The sequence below is a fragment of the Podarcis muralis genome, chromosome Z (assembly GCF_964188315.1).
Source record: "Podarcis muralis chromosome Z, rPodMur119.hap1.1, whole genome shotgun sequence".
In the NCBI taxonomy this organism is placed as follows: Eukaryota; Metazoa; Chordata; class Lepidosauria; order Squamata; family Lacertidae; genus Podarcis; species Podarcis muralis.
Window position 1 is genome coordinate 46,394,566 of NC_135673.1, and position 25,255 is coordinate 46,419,820.

The following is a 25,255-nucleotide window of genomic DNA, read 5'->3' on the forward strand; positions in this document are numbered from 1 at the left end:
TTCCAAAAATATATATTAAAATACTCTAATACGTAATGCAACCAACTCTGAAAGTGGTCTTTGATCTCATCATAATCTCTTAATTTTCATTTTCCATCATGTTCCTTTAATAAATCAGCATATGTGAGCCATTTTCCTTTCTTTCCAAGTGATTTGAGCAGTAATGCTTCATGTGGTGAGAGCCACATTGGACTTTTAAAAGGCCAAATTGGACTTTTAGAAGGAGTGCTTGTATGAACAAAAAACAACTCTCATGCAGTTAAGGGTAATTTTTAATTTACCTTTATATACATCCTAAACACAGTATTGATTGATAAAAGAATGAATCAACAACAAGTGTCTTAGTTTAGCAGCAGCGTTTCATTGGATAACAATGAAAAATCTATACACTGAGACCATGATGCAATCTTATCATGATCCCCAATAAAGTGTTTTATTCATCTGAATCCAGATCACTATCTCCTGCAATGGAAGGGAGGTCGTCACTTTCTTCCTCGTCCTCGTGGCTACTGGAAAAGAAAGAAATCTCATGATGCTGTTGTTATTTATCATGTGTACTGAGCGTGGGACAAACTTAGAAAGATGATAGACCGATGCTAGCTGTTGTTGATATACAAACTTTACAGCAACACAAGTGTGAGATGCAGCTGGGCATGTCATCTTCCTAATCCAATTCTAACAGCTAAGGGAGTCAAACAAGGTTGCATATTGGCCCCCTTTTTGTTTAACATTTATTCCCTTAGTAAACATCTTCGAGGGACAGATATACATGGCCCAAAAGGCAGATAAAATGTTGCCTCTCCTGCTTTATGCAGATAATGCTGTCATCCTGTTTCAGACACAAATTGGCCTTAAGATGGCTCTTAAGAAACTAGTCCAACACTGTATGGAGGATCAATTAGCAGTAAACTACCAAAAAACAAAAGTCATGGTTTTCTCCAATAGAAGGAAAACCTACAGATGGTGCATAGATAACCAAGACATTGAACAAGTCACCTGTTTCAAATATCTAGGGGTTGTATTTCAAGCTTCCAGAAAGAAAACTGCCCATATTAATCACACTTCCTCTATGGCCCAAAAAAGTACTGCAGCAATCTTAACATTCCATTGAGCAAAGGGAAGAAATTTTTATTCCAGCTGCTATCAAACTATTTGCTGCAAAATCCATAGCGTGCACAACTAGTCCCCCTCTCTAATCTGGACCCCTATGAAAAACTAAAACCAGGATTCCCAAGGTCAATTCTCCAAATCCCTAAATGTGTCCCCAATGCAGCCCTGTAGACTGGAGATGGGCCTAAATAGGACTGAAGCCGAAGTGTGGCTAGTTACTCTGTACACATGGCTAAGACTTAATAAGACCTCAACTGGGCTGCTCTCTTTGACATTGATTGATAATTATCAAATAAAATGGTGGAAGGGCATCACAAGAAAACTGGCTTTATATGGCCTTTCTCCTGAATATATTTTAGGTCTGGAAATGGGAAGAAGTATAATTAAAGAACGAATCTGGGACAGAGAATTCCAAAATTTGTAAATTTTTACCCAAACTTCAAAGATCCTATCCAGCAAATTATTTAAGTGCACTGGACAACTCTAAACACTGTTGGGCATTCTCCAGAACCTGCTTTAATGTTCTCCTTTCAGCATTATTAGCGGGCAGATATCATGACATCCCAGTCCAACAGAGATTATACCCATGCAATTCTGACGAGATTGAATCCACTGGGCCCATTCTTCTATATTGTCCACTGTATCATGATACCCAAAGAGAGCTAATTCAACGGTTACTAAGGAAATTACCTGGCTGCTCAGAGGAAACCTATGTTAAATATCTTCTTGCTGACAAAAGATCCGAATATCACCAGGCCTGTCGTGAAATTCTGTTTTATGGCAACAAGGACAAGACAGGCTGCAGTGACAGTGATAGTCGATGAATGAGTACTGATTTTAAACTCTGGAACATAGGTTTTGGCTGAAGGAGTGCTATTTTAAATGCAAATAAGCTTATAGGGAATTTTCAAGGGGCAGACACAGTAGACAAAATTGTTCCTGTTGTTAATTCTGCTGTCTGGACTTTGACCTCAATAAAGAAAATAAGTTCATGTGTACTGAGCACTGTACAGAAGAGAAACAATATAGTGAAGGAAAACACGAAAGTGTGACACATTGCAAATGCAGAGGAGCATTCACTTGGTCCTTCTCTGAACATTTTTATCACCACAAGAGCATGGTTTCTGATTTGTTAGGAATGTAAGAAGAGCCTGGCTGCCAGATCTAGTCCAGCATCCTGTTCGCACAGTGGCCAAACAGATGCCTATGGGAAGCCCGCAAGCAGAACATGAGCACAACAGCAATGCTCTTCCCAACTCCAATTCCCAGCAACTGGCATTCGGTAATGCCTCTTACCCTTGTGGCAAGTAGCCATGGATAGACTTTTCCCCCATGAATCTGTCTGATCTTTGAACACCATCCAAGTCATCTCATTTGCGCAGTCATCCTTCAAGGTGTGCATCTGGTGCAGCAATACCACCGCAACCCTGCCACTCAAGACTGCTTCCATCAGAGGCAAGATTGCTGTGTGGAAGGTGGTTATGGAAGCATTGCAGGCAGAATCAGATGCAAATGGTGTTAAGAGACTGGACATTTTAGCATCAGAATGAACCTTTCATGAGCAGTGCTCCAAGGCAACTGCATAGGTTTAATCCTGCATGGCAACATCATAGAATCATGGAGCTGCATTGTTGGAAGGGACCCCAAGGCTCATCTAGTCCAAACCCTTGCAATGCAGGAATAATATTATTACTCCCCTCATGAGATGAATGTGTGCTGCCGCACTTTCTATTTTTCTGTATGTTCAAGAACTAATCCACGTAAATGTTTAAAGAATAGGGAAGACTAATCCTGCTCATGACTGCTTATGAATCACATCTACAAAGAAGCCAGGATTGGCTCATGGGGGTTACTACTAAAGTTGTGATAGCATGTTTTTGTTTGGTGACTGATGGCATTGCAGCAATTGAGAAATGAATTGTTTAAATTGTTTTAGTTGCTGTGCTTTATGTTAATTTTAGATGTTTGTTGTTGTTTTCTGCTGGGCTTTTTCTTGCTGTGTGAGTTCCCTCCCCAACCCCCACTTTGGATTTAGAGTTTAATGGTGTACTGCATTTCACATTTTCTTGTATGAGCATACTGCCCAGAGAACTTGGTTGGATGGGTGGTATGAAAGTGTAACCAGTTAACAGAAGAGCAGTAAAGAACAGGGAGGCCCACAACTCAAAGGCAACTCATAAGAGTCATCTGAACTGAGCGCAGCCAACCTGCTTTTGAGACAACCAAACACTCCTTAATGGCTCCAACAGCACACTTGTCTATGGTTACCTGGCACTGCTATACTCCATGGCATGTGAAATCTTCCCTGCTGCCTCATACGACATCATGCTGTCTTTGTTGTCTTTGTCTATTTGCACATTCTCTTGAAGAACACAAGGCTGTCTCGGTCCCACTGCAGAGGATCCTGCACCTGAATCTCTGCTACTTTCACTTTGCTGGATTGCTGCACAACAGGACAGAAAATGGGTAGCCATAATAAAGTTACCCAAGCCTGTTTTATCCCCCAGGTCACCTGCAAATGGCTCCAAGGATATTGCTCTCCTTTGAGTAGTTTTGTCATCCTTCAGAAGGTGGCTAAATTGCAGTTCAAATAAGAACCTCAAAAGCATTTTGCATTTGAACAAAGTCAGCCACTGGAAAAGTTAGTGCCATATGATAAACTAGACTAGAGGAAGCTTTTGCAGTCTGGGGTCCCCCATTCTCACATGGAATCTTCCATTCATGTGTACTATATTTCCGCCATCCTCAGCTTTCCTTTCTCAGCATTTAACAGCTAGGCATCTCCGATAATCATTTGCTCTACTGCAGAGGCAGTAAACTTTTAAGTCAAAAGTTTGATTCCCCCGAGAGAAACTGGTGGGGAAGAGTCTACTGACAATGGGGAGGAGCCAAAGCTGAAATCGGAAGAGTCTTCATCTGCATGCTCTCCCCTGCTTCCAATCATTCACACATCCCTATGGCCCCTTGAATACTTATTCTCCCCATCCACACATAGTCATTTCAGTCACCATTCATCTTATCTCTACCCTCCCCATCCCCACTGCATGACAATTGGTCTTAGAAAAGAAATGTCACAAATGGGACCCTTTTTTAAGCCAAGTTGTCATGCAGGGAGCACAATTTTAAGGCTCTGCAGCATGTGGAGATGGGAGCATTACTCCACCCCTCCTTACATTCTAGCCCCCACCCCAAAGAAGCCCCCCCCCATGTGTTCTAGAGTGGTTTTCCCCTAATCCTGCATTAGGACGAGAGGGCTGCTACCCCCTACTGCCAAAGAAAAAAACCTCTACCCCATCAGCATAGCAATTAGGCTTAGAGGGGGAGAGGTTAATAACCACACAGGGGTACAGAAGAGGAGATGGGGAGTGGGCAGATCCAAAAGGCTCTGTGGATTGGCTAGGAACATCTTGCCCCTGGTTTAAGCAAGCTAGGAAGAGAAAAGAAGTGAGGAGTCTTGGCTTAAGATGCTTCCTCACTAACCACAAACTTCAACCAAGGACAAACTCTGGCAACAGCTTGTGGTCAGTTTGCATGGTCCTGGTAAGCCACAGCAACTGAAAGGAATGTACATTTGCCTGAATTCACAAGCGTTTGCTTCTTGCTAATAGCCAAAGGACCACAGCACAATGGCAGAGCACCTGCTTTGCACGCAGAAGGTCCCAGGTCCAATCCCTGGCTGATCTGGAGCCCTTGAAACCACTGCCAGCCAGTGTAGGCAACCATGAGTTAGATGGAGCAATGGTTTAACTCAGCGCAAGGCAGTTTGCTATGTAAAGAGTGAAAACTTACGTGTGAAAGTGTCATCGTCTTCCTTGCCACTGCTGTCACTCTCCTCGTTATCTGACAGGGTCACGTCTTCATAATGCATGCTGGCCTGAGGCTGCTGCACTGAACCTTCTTCCTTTTCACCCAGGTCTCTGTTTTCACCTTCCACTTTCTGTCACGATGGAACAACCAATGGTAGAAAGGAGGTTGCAGAGAATTTCCTGGCACATGCAGAAGGTAGCTAGCTAGCTGCTCTCTAAAAATGGCCCTGGCAAACTGAAGTGGTTTCAGAAATAAACCCAAGTGCCTGCATCACCAGCCGCACTAGTACTTGCTTCTGCAGTATTTTGCAGCAAGCAGATGATTTGCAACCACCTTGCACACAAGGTTGCTCTACTCATCTATACTCACAACAACCTTGCAGAGTGAGTGAGGCAGAGTCAATGATTTGCCCAAAGTCAGTGGGAATCTGAGCCTCCAGCAGTGAATAAAATAATGAAACATCACATGATGTTAAAAGCTGTGGAACAGAACACTTCTGTTATGGGCAAGACGGAGGGCAAGAATCAGAGTAGGCAATGCTGCCTGCTAAAGTAGCCAGGAAGGGCCTAGCTGACCAATGGGCTCTTTCCCAGCCAGATGGTCTCCCAGTGCTACTAGGCCCAGCATGGAGGTGTGGCTCAGAAATCTAATAAAGCAGAACAACATAGGCAGGGTTGAGTCAGAAAGAAGCACATACATTATCCCTGCTGCAGCCACCACCCCAAACTGCAGCCACAGGCCTTGATGCCAGAAGAGGGTCCCTGAAAAGAGAGCTTTGGCAAGAAGCCTCACCTGGGGCATACAGGGCTGAGAGATGGTTGGGCCAAAGCTCTCCAGGTCTGCCTCCTCTAAGACTGCTTTGTTAACAGCAGAGATATCCTTCTCAAGCTGGGTCAAGTGCTCATCATACTGAAGAAGCAGAAAGACAGAGAAAGCAAGTGTTTGCTGAAGAATTGAAAATGGTCCTTGGCAGCATTGGCTTGCTGGGCCACCTACCTCTCCTAGTGCCTTGTAACAGATGTCCACCATCTCTTCAGCTGTTTTTGTGTTCTGGCTGTCAGGACCTGAATTGGAAATACAAACAAACAAACCACATCTCCTTAATGCTGCTCCTTAAGACCTGAGCACACAAGAAAGCCACAGGAATAAGCAACCCACTTCCAAGTGGTCATCTTCAGGGCCAAGTTCCATGCTTCCTTGTGATATGCACCCAGAGCTTTCCAAAGCTTTGCCAAGTTCACTGGTGGCAACCAAATGTGGTATTCTTCAAAGGCTCTCGTCCCTGCAGAACTCCTTAAGGTTTCCCTTAAGCTCTGACCATGTAAGACTCCTGAACCTCCCCTCCCCCAAGCACATTTTAAGAGGCCCTGAGATTTTAATCAAAACCAATACTCTAGTCCATGAGCAGGTAATCTTTCAAGGCCTGTCTACCAATTCCCGCTCCCCAGGGCCATATGCCTGCAGTGGAAGTGAGCATTGCACACTCTCAACATGCACACCAGACATTCAGTCCCTCCTCAGCTAATCAACACAAACCAGCTAGCTTGAGGAGAGGACCCCCCCCCCTTTCCACCCAATCAAATGATCTATCTGATAATGTGGGAAAGAGTAGGTTGCATGTCCACCAGGGAGCTAGACTCAGTGGAGAGAATTAAAAGCTCTCTGGCTTTCTCAGCGCGGTGACTGCCCCTTTGCTACCAAAATTGGTGGGATCTTGGGGGACAGAAAAAATTGCTGGGTGGGGAGGACAGATTAGAAGCCCCAGACTGGGGATTAACCAGCCCTCCTCTATTCTGTTCATGCCTGCTCACAAAGCAGTATTGGACCCCAAGAGCTGAAGAAGCTTAACAGAAAAGTCCCCAGAAGAAGCAATTTTCATCAAGGGAACTAGCCACATTTTGGAAAAGCATACATTAATGTCTTAATGAGTAGATGTGAAGTCACATTCAGGTCTTGTCCTTATTGCTGGCATCTGTCTGTCTCAAGAGACGATGGGGTATGCCTCCGGGGATAAAGACAAACTGCTTCATTAGCAGCATCAAAGTGACCTCCCTGGAGAGCAAGCCTGGGCAGTGTGTCTGGAGGTCCTGGGCTACCCAGTTGGCAAGACCTCTCTCTCAGCCTCGCTGATGTGGTCCAAAGGAAAGCAGAGCAAGATGTTTGGCACCAGCTGGGCTGCAGGAGTTGCCAGAAGGAGGCTTACAAGATGCCATCTAACTGCCATCCAGATTTGTGTAGGGTTTACTCCTTAGCCTTTTCTTCTTGCAAAGGTGCCCCACAAAGCCCTGATAACTCTCTGTAAATGTGAGTCAAAGGGCTGCAGACATGGCAAGGAGCCAAGAGGGTCTCTTACCATTGTATTTAATGCTGTTGGCAAGGATCAGTTTCACGTCATCCATAAAGACTTCTCGGTTCTGGTATTTATGTCTGGAGATGTTCTAGAATGAATGAATAGGAGACAAGATGGGAATGTGAAGCCTTAAATATGAATTCTTGATTCTGGCATACAAAAAGTCTGAAGTGGATCCTTTACGAGGACCCTTTCTTCCTTACACTTCACTAATATTTTGGAGTGTCCTGGTGATTCCTTTCACATATAGAACTGCTTCTCCCCATCACAACCTCCCTGGTTGCTCAACATGACCCAAGCCAGAGTTACAAAATACAGCACATGTCTTTGAGTTATTTATTTTCCCCATGACTTTTTGGCCTCCAAGTCAACAGCTGGTGGCTGAGATTAGGCAAGCAGAATTTCTTCACCCTCAGCCCACATTTCCATATTCCAATTCTATTCCTGGTATTTTATCTGGGATTTAACATGCTGCCATCAACCTTGGGCCTTTTCTGCCAAGGCTTCTTCTATTTCATTTAACTAAATGTATACATTGCCTGATTGTAAGAAAACCTTGAAGCAGTTTACAAAAGACAGTTCTGAGAAGCTGCAACATAAACCAACAACAGCTGCACCCTTCAAAGTTTGCACCTTGCTGATAGTCCTCAGGTCCATCGGGCTGACAATGACTTTGTAATATTTTGGCACGCGTCTCCTGTTTACAGGACGGAAAAAGAGCCTGGCCTGCAAGCAAAAAGAGGGTAAAAAGATAATGAGCAAGCAAGTCTTGCACGGTGAATTGCATGCTGGATCCAGTATCTGCATAAGACACTGAAAAGCTTTTGTACAACATCAAGCTGAATCTAGAGGGAACATCCCATTATCTGCCAACAAATCCTAAGTCCTCTGGAGGTGCCTGGATTCTACTATAGCATTTTCGTCAAACCCAAAGTAAGGTACTCCAGAGCCAGATAATTTTGGAGCTGTGCAGCATCAGCATTTGTTAAATGCAGTGCTGCTCAAATACAGCTCAGGAAGCATATACAGTGGTACCTTGGGTTACAGGCGCTTCAGGTTACAGACTCCGCTAACCTGGAAGTAGTACCTCGGGTTAAGAACTTTGCTTCAGGATGAGAACAGAAATCGCACAGCGGCAGGCCCCATTAGCTACAGTGGTACCTCAGGTTAAGAACGGTTTCAGGTTAAGAACGGACCTCCAGAACTAATTAAGTTCTTAACCCGAGGTACCACTGTAGTCCCACCATCCTGCTTGCACAGCAGCCAAGTGGAGGCCAGTGGAAGGCCCCAAAGGAAGACATGAGTGTAACAGAAACGATCCCCACTTGTGATTCCCAGCAACTGGTATTTAGAAGTGGAGGTAGAACATAGTCATCGTGGCTAGAAGTCACTGGTAGCTTTGTCCTCCAAGCACAAGGCTACTGTGACGGTCCCCTTTTCCACAAGCTCTTTTCCATCGCCACCAATTGCTAAGGGCAGACATACATGAGGAACAGCCTTTATCTTCTGGGATACAATCTTGTCCAGAATATAGGAGAAGGTCGCTTGATGAACATCATCCAGAAGGCGATTAATTGCCTTTTCCAAACGAGCCAGTTTATCTTCCTTCTGAAAGGACACCGAGGTACAGAAACACACTCAGCTCCAGAGCAACTCCTTTATAGCAACCCACTTTTTGCTGAACACTGCTCAATGGCAGAGCACCTGCTTTGCATGCAGAAGGCCCTGGGTTCAATCCTTGGCATTTCCAGGTAGAGCTGTGAATGCTTCCTACCCGATACCCTGGAGAGCTAAATGAGTTAAGATGGAACAATGGCCTGCCTCAGTATGGGGTGGTTTTCTATGTGCCTACTGTATTTTTATTGCTTATGTAATTTCAAGAATATATTTCAACATCTTCTGTTCCTATCCAATTACCGGTAGTTCAGGTTTTAAAACAGAAGGCATTCACACATATCCCATCTTTATTCATAAGGAAAGTCAGCTACAACTCAAAATCTCCAGCAATTTGGGCTGGTTTTGTCACATGCAACATGGCCCATAAAAGAAGCTTATTGTTCACATTCTCTCAGTTACCTGGAACTGTCTTTTTTCATTTTCACTAATACCACTATTATTAAAAAGCACTACATTCCAGTTTTAAAAATTTTTATAGTTAAAATAAGCTGTAGACAAACAAGATCATGTTTTACCATTAAATAAATTGGTGTCCTTTTTGGAGAAATGTTTTTTTTCAACAACCAAAAGTTTTGTTGTTTGTGTTCATATTTTGTGTGTGATTCTGATTCTGATTCTGTCCTTCCAGCAATAAGTTTTGTTTAATTAGATAATGACCATGGAATCTTTCTCACCCACAGCTAATACAACATTCACAATCTGTTTGGAAATCTATGCTGCACTTTCAAATTCAGTAACTTTCAGTTAAAATCCAGAAACCAAAATTAGTATTGGATAGTAAAGTCACCATTCGAACTCTACCACTAAAAACTATTAAATCAAGAGAGCAGGTCCTATGCTCAGCTCCTAATGCAAGCATCCAACAAACCACTCTGGCTGCCTTTAGTCCTTTCAAGAGAGATCTCCCTTCAGTCCAGAATCACCAAACTGTTTATGCAAACAGCTCAGCCCTAAAAGTACCCTAAGTGGCTAAGCAACGCCCTTACCTCCAAGCCACAAGCAACCCCTCCCTCCACAATCTGACTTGCCTCTTTCAATTTTTGATCACCGAAGTCCAGCATTGACTGAGCAATCTGAGTCAACTTGTGCTCTGGCCCTGCAAACACAACAGCAGAAACCTTTATTGTGGGATGGTGTTGTTGTGAGCTGTCTTGACAAAAGGCAAGTTACACATTTAAGATTACATGTGGTTAAGTTGGTCCCGTTCCCCAGTGGTATGGAGAGCTAACTTGGAGACTCATCAGAAGTCTCAGAGAGCACACACTTGATTTTACATCCAACTGGTGTCCTCCAGATGTTTTAGACAGAAATTCCCATCAGCCCAAGTCAACAAAGTCACACTGAAGTTGCAGTCCAAAACATCTGATGGGCATCAGATTGGCAAAGGCTGCTCCACGGTGTGACGGCAATTGAGAAGCAGCCAGCAAAGCAATGCTTTTATTTTGCTCCATTCCCACTGTCCCCAAGCTGCTGGGAGATCATGGCCCCAGAGGAAAGGAGCAGGTATCACAACTCTTCCTTGGTAGTCCAGAAGGACTAGTTCTAACTGAAATCACTCAAGATAGATGAGGTTTTTTCTTAGCAGGTCCAGTTGAGAAATCAGACAAGGGAAAGAGAAGCAGTCACACTGAGAGCAAAAGAAACCAGGAAATTACAAAGGGGAGCATGCAGGCAACTTACAAATATATAAGGCCATCCGTCAGAGAAATAACTGGACACCTAGTGAAGACAGGACGATCACCAGAAGGTTTAAAGAAGAAAGTAGGCCACAGTGTAAAGTAGGTGAGCATCAGAAGGAAATTCCCCAGCACAAGGTAGCCTTACAGAGCTATGCAGAGATGGCGAAATTTACTGGAAGAATAAAAGATCAAGATGAGAGACCTTTTTTTTAACAGAATGGGGGTAGATTGTTGAATATATGAAGACAAATTGTAAACAATTAAAAACTTCAGCAGGGTTGATGTAAACACGAGCAGTAAAAAATAACTTATAGAGAGGAAAAAGATAAAATTTATAAATAGGCTGGAATTGGTTATGCAGTAAGTCTGTGACATGAAATAAGGAGCAGTAGAGAGGAGGGGAGGGAAGTCGAAGAAAACGTTGATTTTTGTTTATGTTTAACTTTTTTTGTTAGAAACATTGTAAAATGAAAAATTGGAAAAATAAAATATTGGAGGTTTTGTTTTTTTAAAAAGATCAATACTTAAAAGCCGCCCTTTGCCTAGCCCATTCCTCCTCTTCCCTTAACATCCTCAGAAAGAGCACCAGGTCACTGCCCCAGTTGCCGTAACCTGTTTTTTGAGGCTGGGACACTTTGCACAAGGAGGGAAGAAAGAGCAGAAGAGAAACAGTTCAGAAAGAAAGAAAGAAAGAAAGAAAGAAAGAAAGAAAGAAAGAAAGAGAAAATAAACTCTCACCATTGAATGTGGCACTGTTCTTCACAATCAGCTCCAGGTGCTCTCGGAATTCTTTGCTTGATTTGTAAGAGAGCTTATGGACATTCTGGCGCAGGGTGTACAGGTCCATTGGTCGGCTGATGATCTTGCGATAATTTCTGACACCCCTCCTGCTAACAGGCTTGTGGAAGTAACATGTCTGGCAGAGGTAAACCGGGAAAGAATGTGAGCATCCCTTTTATTTCTTAATATACCACCCTCCCTTAAGTTACCAGGGATGGATACAACAACATGAAAAAAAACATTTTTTTAAGACAAACAAACAAACCCAGATAAAGCCATTTCTTTGTTCACCTGCCAAGGAGAGAGGGCAGATAATGAAACCCGTCTCCCTCAAAAGGGCCACTGGAGCCATTTCAAGGAAGGGGAGTCCACAACCTCTCGAGGGAGTCTGTTCCACTGTCAAGTAGCTCTTGACTGTCAGAAAGTCTTCCGGTATATTTAGTCAGAATCTCCTTTCCTGCAACTTGAAGCCATTGGTTCAAGCCTTGCCTTCCAGAGCAAGAGAAAACAAGCTTGCACCCTCCTCCATGTGACAGCCCTTCAGATATCTCCTCTCAGTCTCCTCTTTTCCAGGCTAAACATGCCCAACTCCTGTTAGTATTTCATTCAGCCGATGCTGCAAAACGTGACTGGTGTAAATCACATGCCTGTCTGAGAAGACTGTGGAAACGGAAGACAGCCTGACCTCTCTTCCGTTGTATGTACTTTGTAATGTACTTTCACAATTAATATTTTAATGTTTCAATATTTTAATGTTGTATTTTAATTTTGTTTTTAAGTTGTAATCATTCAACTTGTTTTTATTATTGCTTGTAAGCCGCTCTGAGCCTGGCTTTGGCTGGGGAGGGCGGGCAGGGTATAAATAAAAATTATTATTATTATTATTATTATTATTATTATTATTATTATTATTTTGGTTGTTCTCTCGGAGCTGTAGAGAATGGTCACCATTATATTGTAGTCTGTATATAGTATGTAAATAAATAGTAGCTTAGATCTACAATGTCTCACTCTTCTTGTTGTGCTATGCCAGAAGATTAGTGTGCATATATCAAGCTGATATATGTCACTGAGCGCCCTGGAGAGGAAGGGAGATGCCTTTTCCAGTGCTGCACACACTGGAGGATGTTCGGAGTTCCGGGGGTTAGCAGGTGACCCCAGCCGCACTGGACCAGGCCCATCTTTTTAGGCAACTGTGGTGTGCTTGCTGCAGGAAGGCAGGATATAAAGCATTATGTTTCCCCCTATGCTCAGCCAGGAAGGCAACTGACGTCCAGAGGTAGACTTAACCACCTCTTCTTTAATTATTATTGCATTTATACACCACCTTTTTGCCAAGGCATCCAAGGCGGCCCAGGGTTTAAAATATGAACGCAGTTAACACCAACAAATGGCACAAAATCTTATCAGGCCAATTTCAGGGGCTGATGGCACTAGCTCCCTGGCCTGGGCTTCTCCTCTTCTGGCCTGATTTGCAGCCACTGGTTGACCTCTCTCCCTTTTCCTCCATGAGAATTTTTCTGATCCCCTTTGAAAGCTGCTGACACCAATAATACATTTCAATGTATGATTCTGATACACAGCACTTTTCATACACCCCACTAAACAGAATGTGAGCTGTCGAAGACTGAGCCCACAACTCACGGAGTAGAGCTTGGCAGGAGGTGGAGAGGCAACATCCTCGAAATAGCAGAAAGATTGCCCTCAAATGCTCAATGCTGATATGAGACAAGAATTTCTCAAGGAACTAGCTCTCCTGATATATGGATAGGATAATGCCCCCTTGTCTTTGCGCATGACATAGAGCCAGAAGAGGCAAAATCAAACCTCACAGGTGAAAAGGTCTTACATTTGGAAGTTCTTGCATTTCGTTGATAATGCCTTCCAGGATATAAGACAGTATCTCTATGGGGGGTGTGCTCCCCTGGTGGCTGGACTTCTGAGGCTGCTGAAAGAGAGAGAAGTGGGACGTTAAAGGCACTTCCAAAGTTTATGTATGATGGACTTTTGGGGATCTTGACAAAGGGCACCTCAAAGCATCTAATTGGTCTCTACTTTTTTGGGGAGGAGTTGCCCTTTGGCTGTTCCTGGTCTATAGTGAACCAGCCCTGGCTGAGGCTTAGAATAAGCACTTGCTGTTGCCACCATTTCCAAGATGGATAGTGGGCAAGGGCAAGGGGTGGGGTGGGGGCAATGAAAGCAACACAAGGACTCACGTTTAAGGAGCTACAAGCAGCCGTGGTTCCAGAGCCCTGTTCCTTCTTTTGCAGAAACTGTTCTTTTCTGAACTTCAGGACTAAAGACTTCTTGCGAACTTCATTCGCGCTGCAAGGAGAGAGAGGGAGGAGAAACACGCTGCAGTTTCCACCACCTCTCCCTCCAGTGGGCCCAGCTGCCCCTCTGGGAGGGACTGATTAAACCATAAAGAGCACAATATGAAGCCCATTTGCTCTTTTATTGGGTCTAGTCTGGGGTAACTGGAGCTGTAAGTTGAAGAACTTTAACCCCCATCAGCCCACACAGCAGCCTGCTGCTTCATTTAGATTCAGTGGTACTACCTGTCCTACACTGTACACCAGACAGTTGCTGCTCCTGTGGATAATAGTAAATGGTATTTAGCAACTTGTTATGAACTGTTGTGTTCTTATTTTTTAAGGCTTGTGTGATTTTACGGTGTTATGGGTTTATTTGATCTTCCTGTAAAATTCATTGTGGCTTGTGCAATGGCTGGTATATAAACCAATGACCCCAATGACTTGAAACCGTCTTGGTTGCGGGACCTCTTTTTGGGAACAGCCTCACCAAGCACATCAAAGAGGCATATTTGCTGATGTAAGCACTTTAGGTAAAAATGTTTCTTTTCTGCAAGGTTTTTGGCTGATGGGGCCATGCAATTGTGTCGTTCTTTATCTCCTTGACATCTGTTGGGAGGGCATTCCACAGGGTGGGCACCACTGTCAAGAATGGTTCCCTTCTTGTAGTGAGGGAACCAGCAGAAGACCCTCAAAGCTGGACCTCAGTGTCAGAGCTGACGATGGGGATAGAGACGCCCCTTCAGGTATACTGGACCGAGGCCTGTATACCTTTAGGGCTTTAAAGGTCAGCACCAACACTTTGAATTGTGCTCAGAAATGCACTGGGAGCCAGTATAGATTGTTTAGGACTGGTGTTACATGGTCCCGGCAGCCACTCCCAGTCACCAATCTACTGCTGCATTCTGATTAGTTGTGGTTTCTGAGTCACCTTCAAAGGTAGTCCTGCACAGACCTATGCCAGTCTGTGAGAAAGACTGGAGTATTGGGCACTTACTACCAGATATGTGTGGGAGTCATCCAGAAGACAATCAGTTAATACAGGTGCTGGATTTTCTCTCCGTTTTGGAATACGTGGCCCTGTCTGGCCCGGGCAATGACAAGGTGTTCACCCACTGCCACATGTGGATGACTTCCACACGTCCACAGGAAGGGATTTCAACTCTTCCACCTTGTTCTGGACTTCTTAATTTAGAGGAAAGTGAGCAAGAGATCACATGATGTAAGTTTATAGCATTATGCATTGAATGGGGAAAGTGGATGGGGAAAGTTTCTCTCTCTCTCATAACGCTAGAACTTGTGGTCGTCCAATGACATTTGAATGTTTGGAGATCCAAGACGGATTAAAAATAAGTACTTCTTCATGAAACACATGGTTAAACTGTGGAACTCACTCCCACAGGAGGATGGCCACCATCCTGGATGGCTTTAAAAGTGGACAAATGCAGGAAAGGCAATACTGTCAATGGCAGCAACGTTTCTGAATACCAGTTGCTGGACACCACCGGAGGAAGAGTGCTTTTGTGCTCAGGTCCTTATTGAAGGTTTCCCACAGTCATCTGGGTGCCCACTGTGAGAACAGGATTCTGGACTAGACTGCGATGGGCGTCAACCAGTAGGCTCTTATGATGTTCATAGCCCAGGCAGGACCCCTGCACCTCTATCTGTGAGATGGTGCCAAACACGGCCCTTACCTCTCAACGAGTTGCTTCCCTAAGACAATCTTGGTTCCCTCCACTTTGATCAGCTCACTGTCATCGGTGGGGATGATGGTCTTCTCCAGCTCCTCCTCCTGCTCCACCGTCATGGCGACAGGCTTGGAGGGCAGTTTGGCTGGGCAGATTTTGTTGTTCTTCATGTGCCCACTGGACCCGCAAGCACCACACTTAATCTGCAAGCAAAAGCAAAGGAATGAATGGTTGCAGGCTACTTCAGAAGCACAAAAGCAGAGTTATCGAGGGATAGGCAGTGCTCCCATCAACTGTAACACCAGCACTAGCTGAAGGCAGCAACAAAACCAAGGTGGGGTGGGGTGGGGTGGAGTGGGAGCTTGTGAAAAAGCGCTGGACTTGTTCCCAAGCGCTCCCCTGCTGTGTGTACCTTTAAGCAGAAAGGCTGTTTGCACATTTTGAAAATAAAGTCTCAACCCATGCACATACCCACCCAGTGTGCACCGATGAATCCAATTTCTTTTTTTTTAATGGAATTACAAACTTGGTGGATCAGGGAAATGCTGTGGACATGGTGTATCTTGATTTCAGTAAGGCTTTTGACAAAGCCCCCCCAAGATACAGTGGTACCTCGGGTTACAGACGCTTCAGGTTACAGACTCCGCTAACCCAGAAATAGTACCTCAGGTTAAGAACTTTACTTCAGGATGAGAACAGGAATCATGCGGTGGTGGCGCAGTGGCAGTGGGAGACCCCATTAGCTAAAGTGGTACCTCAGGTTAAGAATAGTTTCAGGTTAAGAATGGACCTCCAGAAGTTCTTAACCCGAGGTACCACTGTATTCTCACAAGGAAGCTGGTAAAATGTGGGCTGAATGAGATATCTGAAATGTTAAAAGTTAAGGTTTCCTCTCCATGCCAAAAATTAGTCAGTGGTAATTGGAGCTGAAGCATATGTTAAATTTTCTTCTTTGTACATCATCTAACTTTCGCTTCATGCATCTGACAAGGGGGGCTTGAGTCCAGGAAATCTTATCCCTTAGTAAATTGTGTTAGCCTTTAAGGTGCCATGGGACTCTTTAAGTATTTCCATTGCATGGCTACCCCTCTGGGTTTTGTTTTGCTTTTTCTGGATTTTGCTACAATGCAATCTGGATTCATCAAAATCTGTTTCAAAAAAGAAAGCTCCATTAGCTGGGCTGCATGACTCCTTCCACTAGACTTGGGGGAAGAGCAAGTAAAGCCCTCTGCTTTGGTTTCTGTGGTGCTGCGCAGCACACTGGCATATGTCTCTTCACAGATACAAGACCATTACTTCTTTATTTATAGTAACACTGCAAGAAAAGGAGCCAGAAGCAGCTGAAGCTGTCAAGAAAGCCTGCTTACCTTCTCCAACCTGAGCTTCTTCTTGGGAGGAGCCTTCTGCTGCTCCTTCTCTTTCTTTCGTTTAAGCCGCATCAACTTCAACTGGATCTGGCGCTTTTCACACCGCAGCTTCTGACGCTGCTTTTCTGAGATGGCAAACCTCCGGCTGGAAACACAAAGGCCTTCAGTTAAGGCAGTGGTGAGAAACACAATGTTGCAGGACTCCAACTCCCATCAACCCAGACCACTGACTATGCTGTCCAGCACTGATGGGAGCTGTAGTCCAACAACACTCAGAGGACCATATATTTTTCCCATCCCTGGCCTATTGGTACGGCCAGCCAGTAAATATTCAGGCACTGAGATAAACATAAACCACACTGGGGGTCACAGTGGCTCTCTAGATGTTCTAAACTACATCTATCATCATCCCTGACCACTGGCTACACTGACTGGAGCTGATGGGAGCTGAAGTCCAACAACATCTGGAGGGCCACAGGTTCCTCATCCCTGCACTGCAGCATTGGCTGCTTCCTGATTTGATTTACTCTGCCTGACTCCATATGCTGGCTGTGTGTTTTATTTCCTGCTGCATCCTGCTCATATGTTTGTTAGCCTGCTTGCTTTAAATTTCATATAGAAAGAGGCAGAAAGGCAGGGTGTAATTTAAAAAACACACACAATAAAAATATAAACATACTGTGCATTTGCAGCCTTCTGCACCTCTCCTTTCACAAGGAGATTCCCACTCTACCCAAATTATTATTATTATTATTATTATTATTATTATTATTATTATTATTATTATTAATTTGTATACTGTTAATAATAATAATAATACCATTTGTATAGCACCCTTCATCCATAGATCTCGGGGTGGTTCGCAGCAAAAAAATACATGCTAAAAACACAAAATGCATAATAAAAACAAGAAAAGAAAAGAAAACAAGCCAATAACACCCCCTAAGGGAAAGCAGCCTCCCTGCGATGCCCTTACATCAGAGCTTTCCAAATTTTTCCTGCTGGTGACATACATTTTAGACATGCATCATTTCGTGACAAGTCCTGTTTTACTAGCAAACCAGAGGTTAAACTAACCCCTTTCCAGCCCCGGGATGAGCATGGAGAGTGTTCGTGCAACACACCTACACGCTACAGCCGACCCCTAACGTGTCATGACAGACAGTTTGGAAAGCTCTGCCTTACATGAACTCATCATCCTTGGTTTTCCTTATCTTCATGTAGGCGTTGATGACCAATGGATTGCGGACCGTCTCGCATCTCTCGTACTCCTTCCCGTCCTCATCACGGAAAGTGCGGAAGATTTTCAAGCAGTGGGGGGCGAAAGTGGTGGCAGGACCAGGGCTGGTCGCAGAAGCCATGCCACTGCTATCGCTTGGCTCTCCTGGGTTGCCAGGGGTGGAGGCTGCAGGGGAAAGCATGGCTGTGTTGTCAAAGGCAGTGAGCTCCCTGGGCAAGAAACAAAATGCCTAGTCTCCAAGATCCTATGGCAAGCTGCAAAGGCAGGCGTTCAGGAGCCTTGGGAGAGGGCGCACACAAAGGAACAGTCATCCACCACTGTACCAAGCAGAATTTTAGGCAATGTGCACCCCAGGCAGCCTCTTCACCAGCTTCTCATGCACATTTCTGTTCTACTCTCCAGCTTCTCTTTCTCTGTAATTACCAAGGCCTAAATGGTCAAGGACCATCACAAGGCCGGCCACCATCTGAATAAGCCCTGCTGACTATCCGATGCTTATCTTTGTTTCATTTCTCTGCAAAACAAGGCTCTTCTCCTAGTAGTGCTTGCAATTTGGAACGTTGTTCCTCCTGAAATCACACAGGCACACCTACAACCCTGATATTTTGCTGCATGTGAATACCCATGTTCTGGGCAAGGGTTTGAACAGCATTAATGTGGTTCATTGTTGATCATTTTTTCTTTATTTTATTATTGTTTTACTATGGTGTATTTTTTAATGAGTTGGCAACTTATAAACATTCTTATAAATGAAAATGAACACATTTTGTGAAATGTTTCATCCTTCTCCTGACCTGTCTGCTAGTTATGCCACTTGTCAATGGCTACTGTTATTATTAATTGTTCTTTCTTTCTTTCTTTCTTTCTTTCTTTCTTTCTTTCTTTCTCTCTCTCTTTCTCTCTTTCCCTCTTTCTTTTTCTCTCTCTCTTTGTCACTTTACCACCACAAGGGTCTCCAGGCAACTTGCAGAAAATACAAAGAAATTTGAAAAATTAGGTGCACTAAACACAATAAAATTATGATTCTACACAGATGCTCAACAATTAAATCATCACCTCCTTCCCCAAGTACATGAGTTATACAAAAACCACCATGCACTAAAAGAGAAAGTTAATAATAAAATGCCTGGGAAATAGAGAGAAGGAGATACTCTTCAGGCACCAGGCCCATTGCAGACCACCTCTGTGCAGCAAGGGGGAGAAATAAAAGAAAGCCATGAAAAACGGGGAGGGAAGTCGACAAAACAAGAGAAAAATTTATTATGTATTGGAGTGTATATGTGAAATTTTTGAAAATTTAATAAAATATATGTTATAAGAAAAAAAAACCTGCTCCTTTTCCCTAACAGGGTACCCAAGAGCCCATGTAGAGAAATTAAATTAAAACCACAGTCCTGCTTAAAGATAAATAATAAATTATGTTTATGTCTATATCTGTATACACACAGACACACACACCAGGACTACAGCTCCCATCATCCCTCACCATAGTCCATGCTGGCTGAGCCTGATGGAAGCTGAAGTTCAACACCACCAGGAGTGCGACGGGTGCCCCCCCCCCTTGCATTAAGACCATAACTGGGTGCTCTGTCTGGGGGCCTCCCTGCCCCTGCCAGGCACTCACACAGCTCTTTTCCGTCCTTCTGGTTCTTCACACTCCTCTCCTTGTGGTTGATACTTGTCTTGTTGTCCTGTACCATGCTCTCAGTCTCCTTCCCCATCTCCTTAACATCACTGTCCTCAGCAGAGCTACTGTCAGTGTCTGTAGATAAGATGTCAGTGGACGCCAGAACTCTGCAGCAGAAAACCACCACAAGGGTCAATCTCTGAGGTCTGCACCATGGAAGCATTTGGGCCACAAACAGGATGATGGAAACACAAATACCACAGAGCCCTAGTGACTCTGCTACATCCAATTCCTACACACACACACACACACACACACACACACACACACACACAGAGCAAGCGCTGCCTTATCTAGAGTTGGACCACTGCGTCCATCTAGCTTAGTATGGACTACACCAACTACCCGTAGCATTGGCAGAAGAACTCACTTGTTCTGCAAGTCAAAGATGCGTTGGCAGTTCTCCTTGTACCTCTCCTTCTGCTCTGCTGCAGAGAAGCGAGAACCACGGGCAAATTTGTTTGTCGATTCTTCATCAAAGCGAGCCTGCTTTGTGGATATCGCACGCACGACATCAACAATCTCCCAGCGGGAAAGCTTGCTGATCTGCAGAACGAGAGATTGGGTGACTGCAGGAGGCTGCCGAGGGAGGCCCAGGGCATGAAGGCATGCTCCTGCAACAGCCCCTACCCCGTGCTTACCTCCTCTTCAGGAATTCCAAACTGTCGCAGCATCTGCTTGCCACTTTTGAGTGGCAGACGCCGGAGATCTGCATCCGACCCAGTCACTGTCTTCTTCTGGAGCGGCTTGTCGTCCTGCTTGGAGGAGGAAGAGCAGGTTTCTTCCTTCTGATATCCTGCCCATTTGTCTCCCTCCCCACACTTCCTAGGCCTGGGCCTTGGGGAGAAACTCTTCAGCTCCAGTAGCCTCCCTAACCCTATGCAAGCCCCTCAGAGGTAATCAGGGGGTCTAGCAGGAAACTGTTCTGTCCCTTTCCTTGCCAATGAGTAAGAATGAAGGAGGAGGAGCAGGAGGAGTGGGGAGGAGGAGGAGGAGGCAGCCCCCTAAGAGGCTGGCCTACAACAATGGCTGGGCTGGCCCATTTTCCTAACTTTCCTAACCTGGGTCATCCACTTACTTTCCGCTGAGATGACTTGTGTGGGATCTTCACATAGGAGAATCCTTCTCCACATCCTGTAGGGTCTGCCACTCCAGTCACGTCCAAGAGACATTTCCCGTTCATTGCTGCAATAAAGGCCTGCGTAGTGTTCCAGGGGGCACAGCGTATCTAAGGGGTGGATGGGAGAAAGCCGTCACAAACTGGGTCTGTTTGGCAGGTGAAGGAAGAGGTTATCCGGAAGGAGCATCTCCACCCCCACTGTTTAGCCCGGACACTGAGGTCCAGCTCCAAGGGCCTTCTGGCCATTCCCCTACCGTGAGAAGCAAAGTTTCAGGAAACCAGGCAGAGGGCCTTCTCGGTAGTGGCGCCCACCCTGTGGAACAGCCTCCTGACAGATGTCAAACAGATAAACAACTACACAACTTTCCGAAGACATCTTAAGGCAGCCATGTATCAGGAAGTTTTTAATGTTTGATGTTTTGCTGTGCTTTTATTATGCTGGAGGCCACCCAGAGTGGCTGGTGAAACCCACTCAGGGTACAAACAATACATTCTTACAATTGTTATTATTATTATTATTACTACCCCATCTAAGGTTATGGTTGAGAATATCTGGCACTTCCCTGGTGAGCCACTGTGCAGTGCTGGTTCTACCTCATCATCTATCTTCAGATTGCTTTCTTCTTCCTTTTCTCCTCCTTGCTGCTCTCCCTCCTCTTCTTTTTCTTCTTGGGCAATGAAGGATTTCATCCCATAACCTGCATCCTGAGGAAAGAGTTGGGAAGCAATTTCCTGAGTCACGTGGGACATGCCCATGCAAACAGGGGCACACAGAGGGGCCTTGGGCCACCCTGTTAGCACAGGACCTGTGATAACAGAAAGCAAGCTTTGTATTCAAGAGACCACATACTCAAGGAAAGAATCTCCCCATCACAGGCTACTGCCTTCCCGTTGTCCCTGTTCCCACTGGATGGCAAGTCTGCCCAAGGTTTTTAGCAGCCAAAGAATCAGCAGCCAAAGAATCCCAAAGACCTGCCTTCTCTTGAGTGGATGCCTCAGCTGGGGCAAGGGAGTCATCTTAGAGCAATAGGTAAGGTAAGACATCTGACAAGAGTCACCTGAAATGGTGTGTTACACTCAGATCCTGATACAAAGGTTACCTTATTTTTGTGTAACCAAAAGCATCGCTTTGAAGCAAAACTTTACAGAACAATTAATTTCTACTTTGCGCCCAGCACAGTGAAGCAACTTCTCATAAACCCATCTTTAGAAGTATTAAAAATTATATTACATTGAGTACAGGCAACTCCCTATTTGCATGTGATCTACATGTGTGCAGCCACACACAAGCCAGTCTTCCCACTTCTGGGGTCTGCCCAGGAGAGTCCTAGTGGCTTGCAAGGAGACCCTCCCCAGAGTCTGAAGGGGACATCTTTTTCTGCTCTGGGGAGAGTCTCCTCGTGAGCCAGAGGGGCAGTGGGGCTTTGTTGATACTCCTCAGATGATGTTCTAAAACTTGGGTCCCCAGCCGTTGTTGGACTACATCTCCCATCATTCCTTTTTTTTTTTTTTTTTTTATAGAAGAAGAGTTTGGATTTGAAATCCCACCTTTCACTCCCTTTAAGGAGTCTCAAAGCGGCTAACATTCTCCTTTCCCTTCCTCCCCCACAACAAACACTCTGTGAGGTGAGCGGGGCTGAGAGACTTCAGAGAAGTGTGACTGGCCCAAGGTCACCCAGCAGCTGCATGTGGAGGAGCGGAGACGCGAAATCTCCCATCATTCCTGACCACTGGTCCCACTAGAAAGGGATAGTGTGCATCATAGTCAAACAAGAGCTGGAGACCCAAGTTTGAGAAACACTGCTCTAAGCAGTGTCTAGAAATATCCAACAGGACCTTACAAGACTGCTATTCAAAGTGCTATTCCACAGCTATGATGAAAGTCAAGTGCTAGCCATGTAAAAAACTGCCAGCCTAACAAGGAGATGGATGAGGCTCCAGTCTCCTCAATCATAGCGAATGCACACTGCCTTTCTGCTTCCTTGAAGTGCACACACTGGATCTGGCTAGAATACAGTCAGCCTGGCCACTTCTCTCTTACATAGAAAGCTAGTCCATCTGGCTCACTGGTATCTACACTGCTTGGCAGCGGCTCTCCAGGAGATGCTGGAAATTGAACCTGGGATATTCTGTATGCAAAGCAGATGCTTCTTCCACTGAACTAAGGCCTCTCCACAAAATTAATGTTAACTTTGAATGCCTAGGCCAGAACAACAGCTCTGCCTAAGCAGAAAACTCACTGTCAGCATATTTTTAACATTCTAAGCATTCCAATGAAAGCACCATATCCTATGAAGAACTGTTTTTGAGGCTCCTGGTGCATTGGAGGAGTTTGGGGGGGGGGGGAGGGCAGACATTCCTACTGCATCACCAAAAAGGGCAATTTCACAAAGGAAGGGACCATTTCTACCTGATGTTTAAGAGAATCTTATTATGGTACTACTGAAAGGGGAAATGCAGCTAGAAACACCGCTGGATGCACAACGCAAGACACAGGCTCATCTATTTCTTTGATTGATAGCAAAAGATTGATTTATCTTTATGATGTATTTATTTATTAAATTTATATACAGTGGTACCTCTACTTACGAACGTGATCCGTTTCGGGGTGCCGTTCGCACCCCAAAAAGTCCATAAGTAAAGTGTTGCTACTGCGCGGGCGTGAAGCGCGATAAGAGTGCTTCTGCACATGCATGAAGTGCCCAGATCGCTTCTGTGCATGTGCGAAGCGCATAGATCGCTTCTGCACGTGCGGCGAACCCAGAACTAAACCCTAACAAGTTTGCCGCATTCGTAACCTGAAAAGCCACAACGTGAAGCAAACATAACACGAGGTATGACTGTATATTTATTTCCATTTAAACTTATTGCGTTCATATCACACTTTCTCCTCCCTCCCAAAAAAGGAGCTCAAGGTTTTCCCTTTCCTCATTTAATTCTCCCAACAACCCTGTTAGGTAGATGGGCCAGCCAAAATATTTCAGCCTCAAGGTCACCCAGTGAACTTCATGGCTGAGTGGGGACTTGAACCCTGGCCTCCCAGGTCCTGGTCTAATATTCTAACCACTACGCCACAGTGGCTGGCCATGTTTTGCAACCTACACTCTGCCTTTATAATTCTCCCGCTGGTGGAGATTGGCAGAAGCAAGATGTCCTTGCAGTTCTCAAGTATCTTGCAGAGTGTGAAGGCAACCAACAAGGACTGAGGATATTCACAAAAGACACAGGCTCACCTTCAAATGCTGTTCGGCAGAGATCATGCTGTAATAGCCGCAGCACTGCTCTGGAGACACCATTGCTCTTATCTCCTCTTCGGTGGGCAGCCTGAAACCTGGCTTTAGTTTCCACCAGTTTGAGTACATCTCTGAAAGAAGCAGAGGTCCCTGCTGAGTCATACCAGGAATGATACCTGATTTGTAAGAACTCTGCTCTTTTAGTGTGGCAGGTCCTATACTTTGGAACTCCCTGTTTCTTGACGCCAGGCACTGCACTGCTAAAACTGTTTTTGTTTAGATAAGCCTACGCAGGTGCTTAGAATGTTGATGTGAGTTTTAATCCGTCTCTGGCCTACTGTCCCTTCCCCTTATAGTCTGAGCAACAGGAGAAGCAGGTAGACAACATGCCAGAACCCACAGCCAAGGTGGAAAACCAAATATATACATATCGGGAACAAATAAAATATCAATAAATGCAGATTCAGTACCCCAAAACACATTCTACCCAGACTTTTGCAATCACAGGGTGGTGAAATATGTTTCTCTATCAAGGTTTGAGATTCTTCACTGCATTATATATTTTATCTGATCTCAATGTTTTTTCAGATCTGTCTCCTAATACTTAAAACGGGGGGGGGGGGGTGTTACAGTTTTCAACAGCTTCCAAAAGCTTTTCTCCCTTGCTGGTCAGCCATTTTAAAAAATGTTGCTTTGACCCTGGAAACAGATACAGTGGTGCCCCGCAAGACGAATGCCTCGCAAGACGAAAAACTCGCTAGACGAAAAGGTTTTCCGTTTTTTGAGTCGTTCCGCAAGACGAATTTCCCTATGGGCTTGTTTCGCAAGACGAAACGTCTTGCAAGTTCTTGCGAGTTTGTTTCCTTTTTCTTAAAGCCGCTAAGCTGTTAATAGCCGCTAAGCTGCTAATAGCCATTAATAGCCGCTAAGCCGCTAATAGCCGTGCTTCGCAAGACGAAAAAACCGCAAGACAAAGAGACTCGCGTAACGGATTAATTTCGTCTTGCGAGGCACCACTGTACACAGAGCACCCCACTCATGATTGTAAAGCCAGTAAGGGGATATCGGAGAAGAATGTGTGCAGGTGTGGGGAAGCGCTATGCTATAGACAATTAGGCATGGATACAGGGAGGCAAGCCTTGGGAATAAAAGCAGAGAAGAGTTCTTGTGATGAAAAAGGCATTTCCACGTCCTAAGGGTCCCAA

General features: G+C 44.8%; 1 protein-coding gene across 12 annotated transcripts in view; it reads right to left on the bottom strand.

The window, feature by feature from the left end:
* Nucleotides 1-254: 254 nt before the first annotated feature.
* The window catches only part of TAF1 (TATA-box binding protein associated factor 1), a 47,262-nt gene continuing 22,261 nt past the window's right edge, over nt 255-25,255 (bottom strand). For 5 of the 12 annotated variants that reach the window (XM_028714906.2, XM_028714905.2, XM_028714910.2 and 2 more), the window contains 21 exons: nt 24,051-24,181; nt 21,412-21,522; nt 20,776-20,925; nt 20,339-20,455; nt 20,068-20,243; nt 19,635-19,804; nt 17,956-18,175; nt 16,771-16,915; nt 15,410-15,606; nt 13,620-13,728; nt 13,253-13,351; nt 11,362-11,539; nt 9,973-10,040; nt 8,753-8,875; nt 7,901-7,993; nt 7,271-7,355; nt 5,914-5,981; nt 5,710-5,826; nt 4,900-5,047; nt 3,379-3,553; nt 255-509 (listed from right to left, as the gene is read on the bottom strand). In XM_028714906.2, the coding sequence (XP_028570739.2) occupies nt 434-509; nt 3,379-3,553; nt 4,900-5,047; nt 5,710-5,826; nt 5,914-5,981; nt 7,271-7,355; nt 7,901-7,993; nt 8,753-8,875; nt 9,973-10,040; nt 11,362-11,539; nt 13,253-13,351; nt 13,620-13,728; nt 15,410-15,606; nt 16,771-16,915; nt 17,956-18,175; nt 19,635-19,804; nt 20,068-20,243; nt 20,339-20,455; nt 20,776-20,925; nt 21,412-21,522; nt 24,051-24,181 (2,756 nt within the window). In that variant the 3' untranslated portion in view covers nt 255-433. Of the gene's footprint in view, nt 510-3,378; nt 3,554-4,899; nt 5,048-5,709; nt 5,827-5,913; nt 5,982-7,270; nt 7,356-7,900; nt 7,994-8,752; nt 8,876-9,972; nt 10,041-10,642; nt 10,796-11,361; nt 11,540-13,252; nt 13,352-13,619; nt 13,729-15,409; nt 15,607-16,770; nt 16,916-17,955; nt 18,176-19,634; nt 19,805-20,067; nt 20,244-20,338; nt 20,456-20,775; nt 20,926-21,411; nt 21,523-24,050; nt 24,182-25,255 lie in introns of those variants that run through there. The other 7 variants (XM_028714904.2, XM_028714903.2, XM_028714902.2 and 4 more) reach the window with 7 other exon arrangements.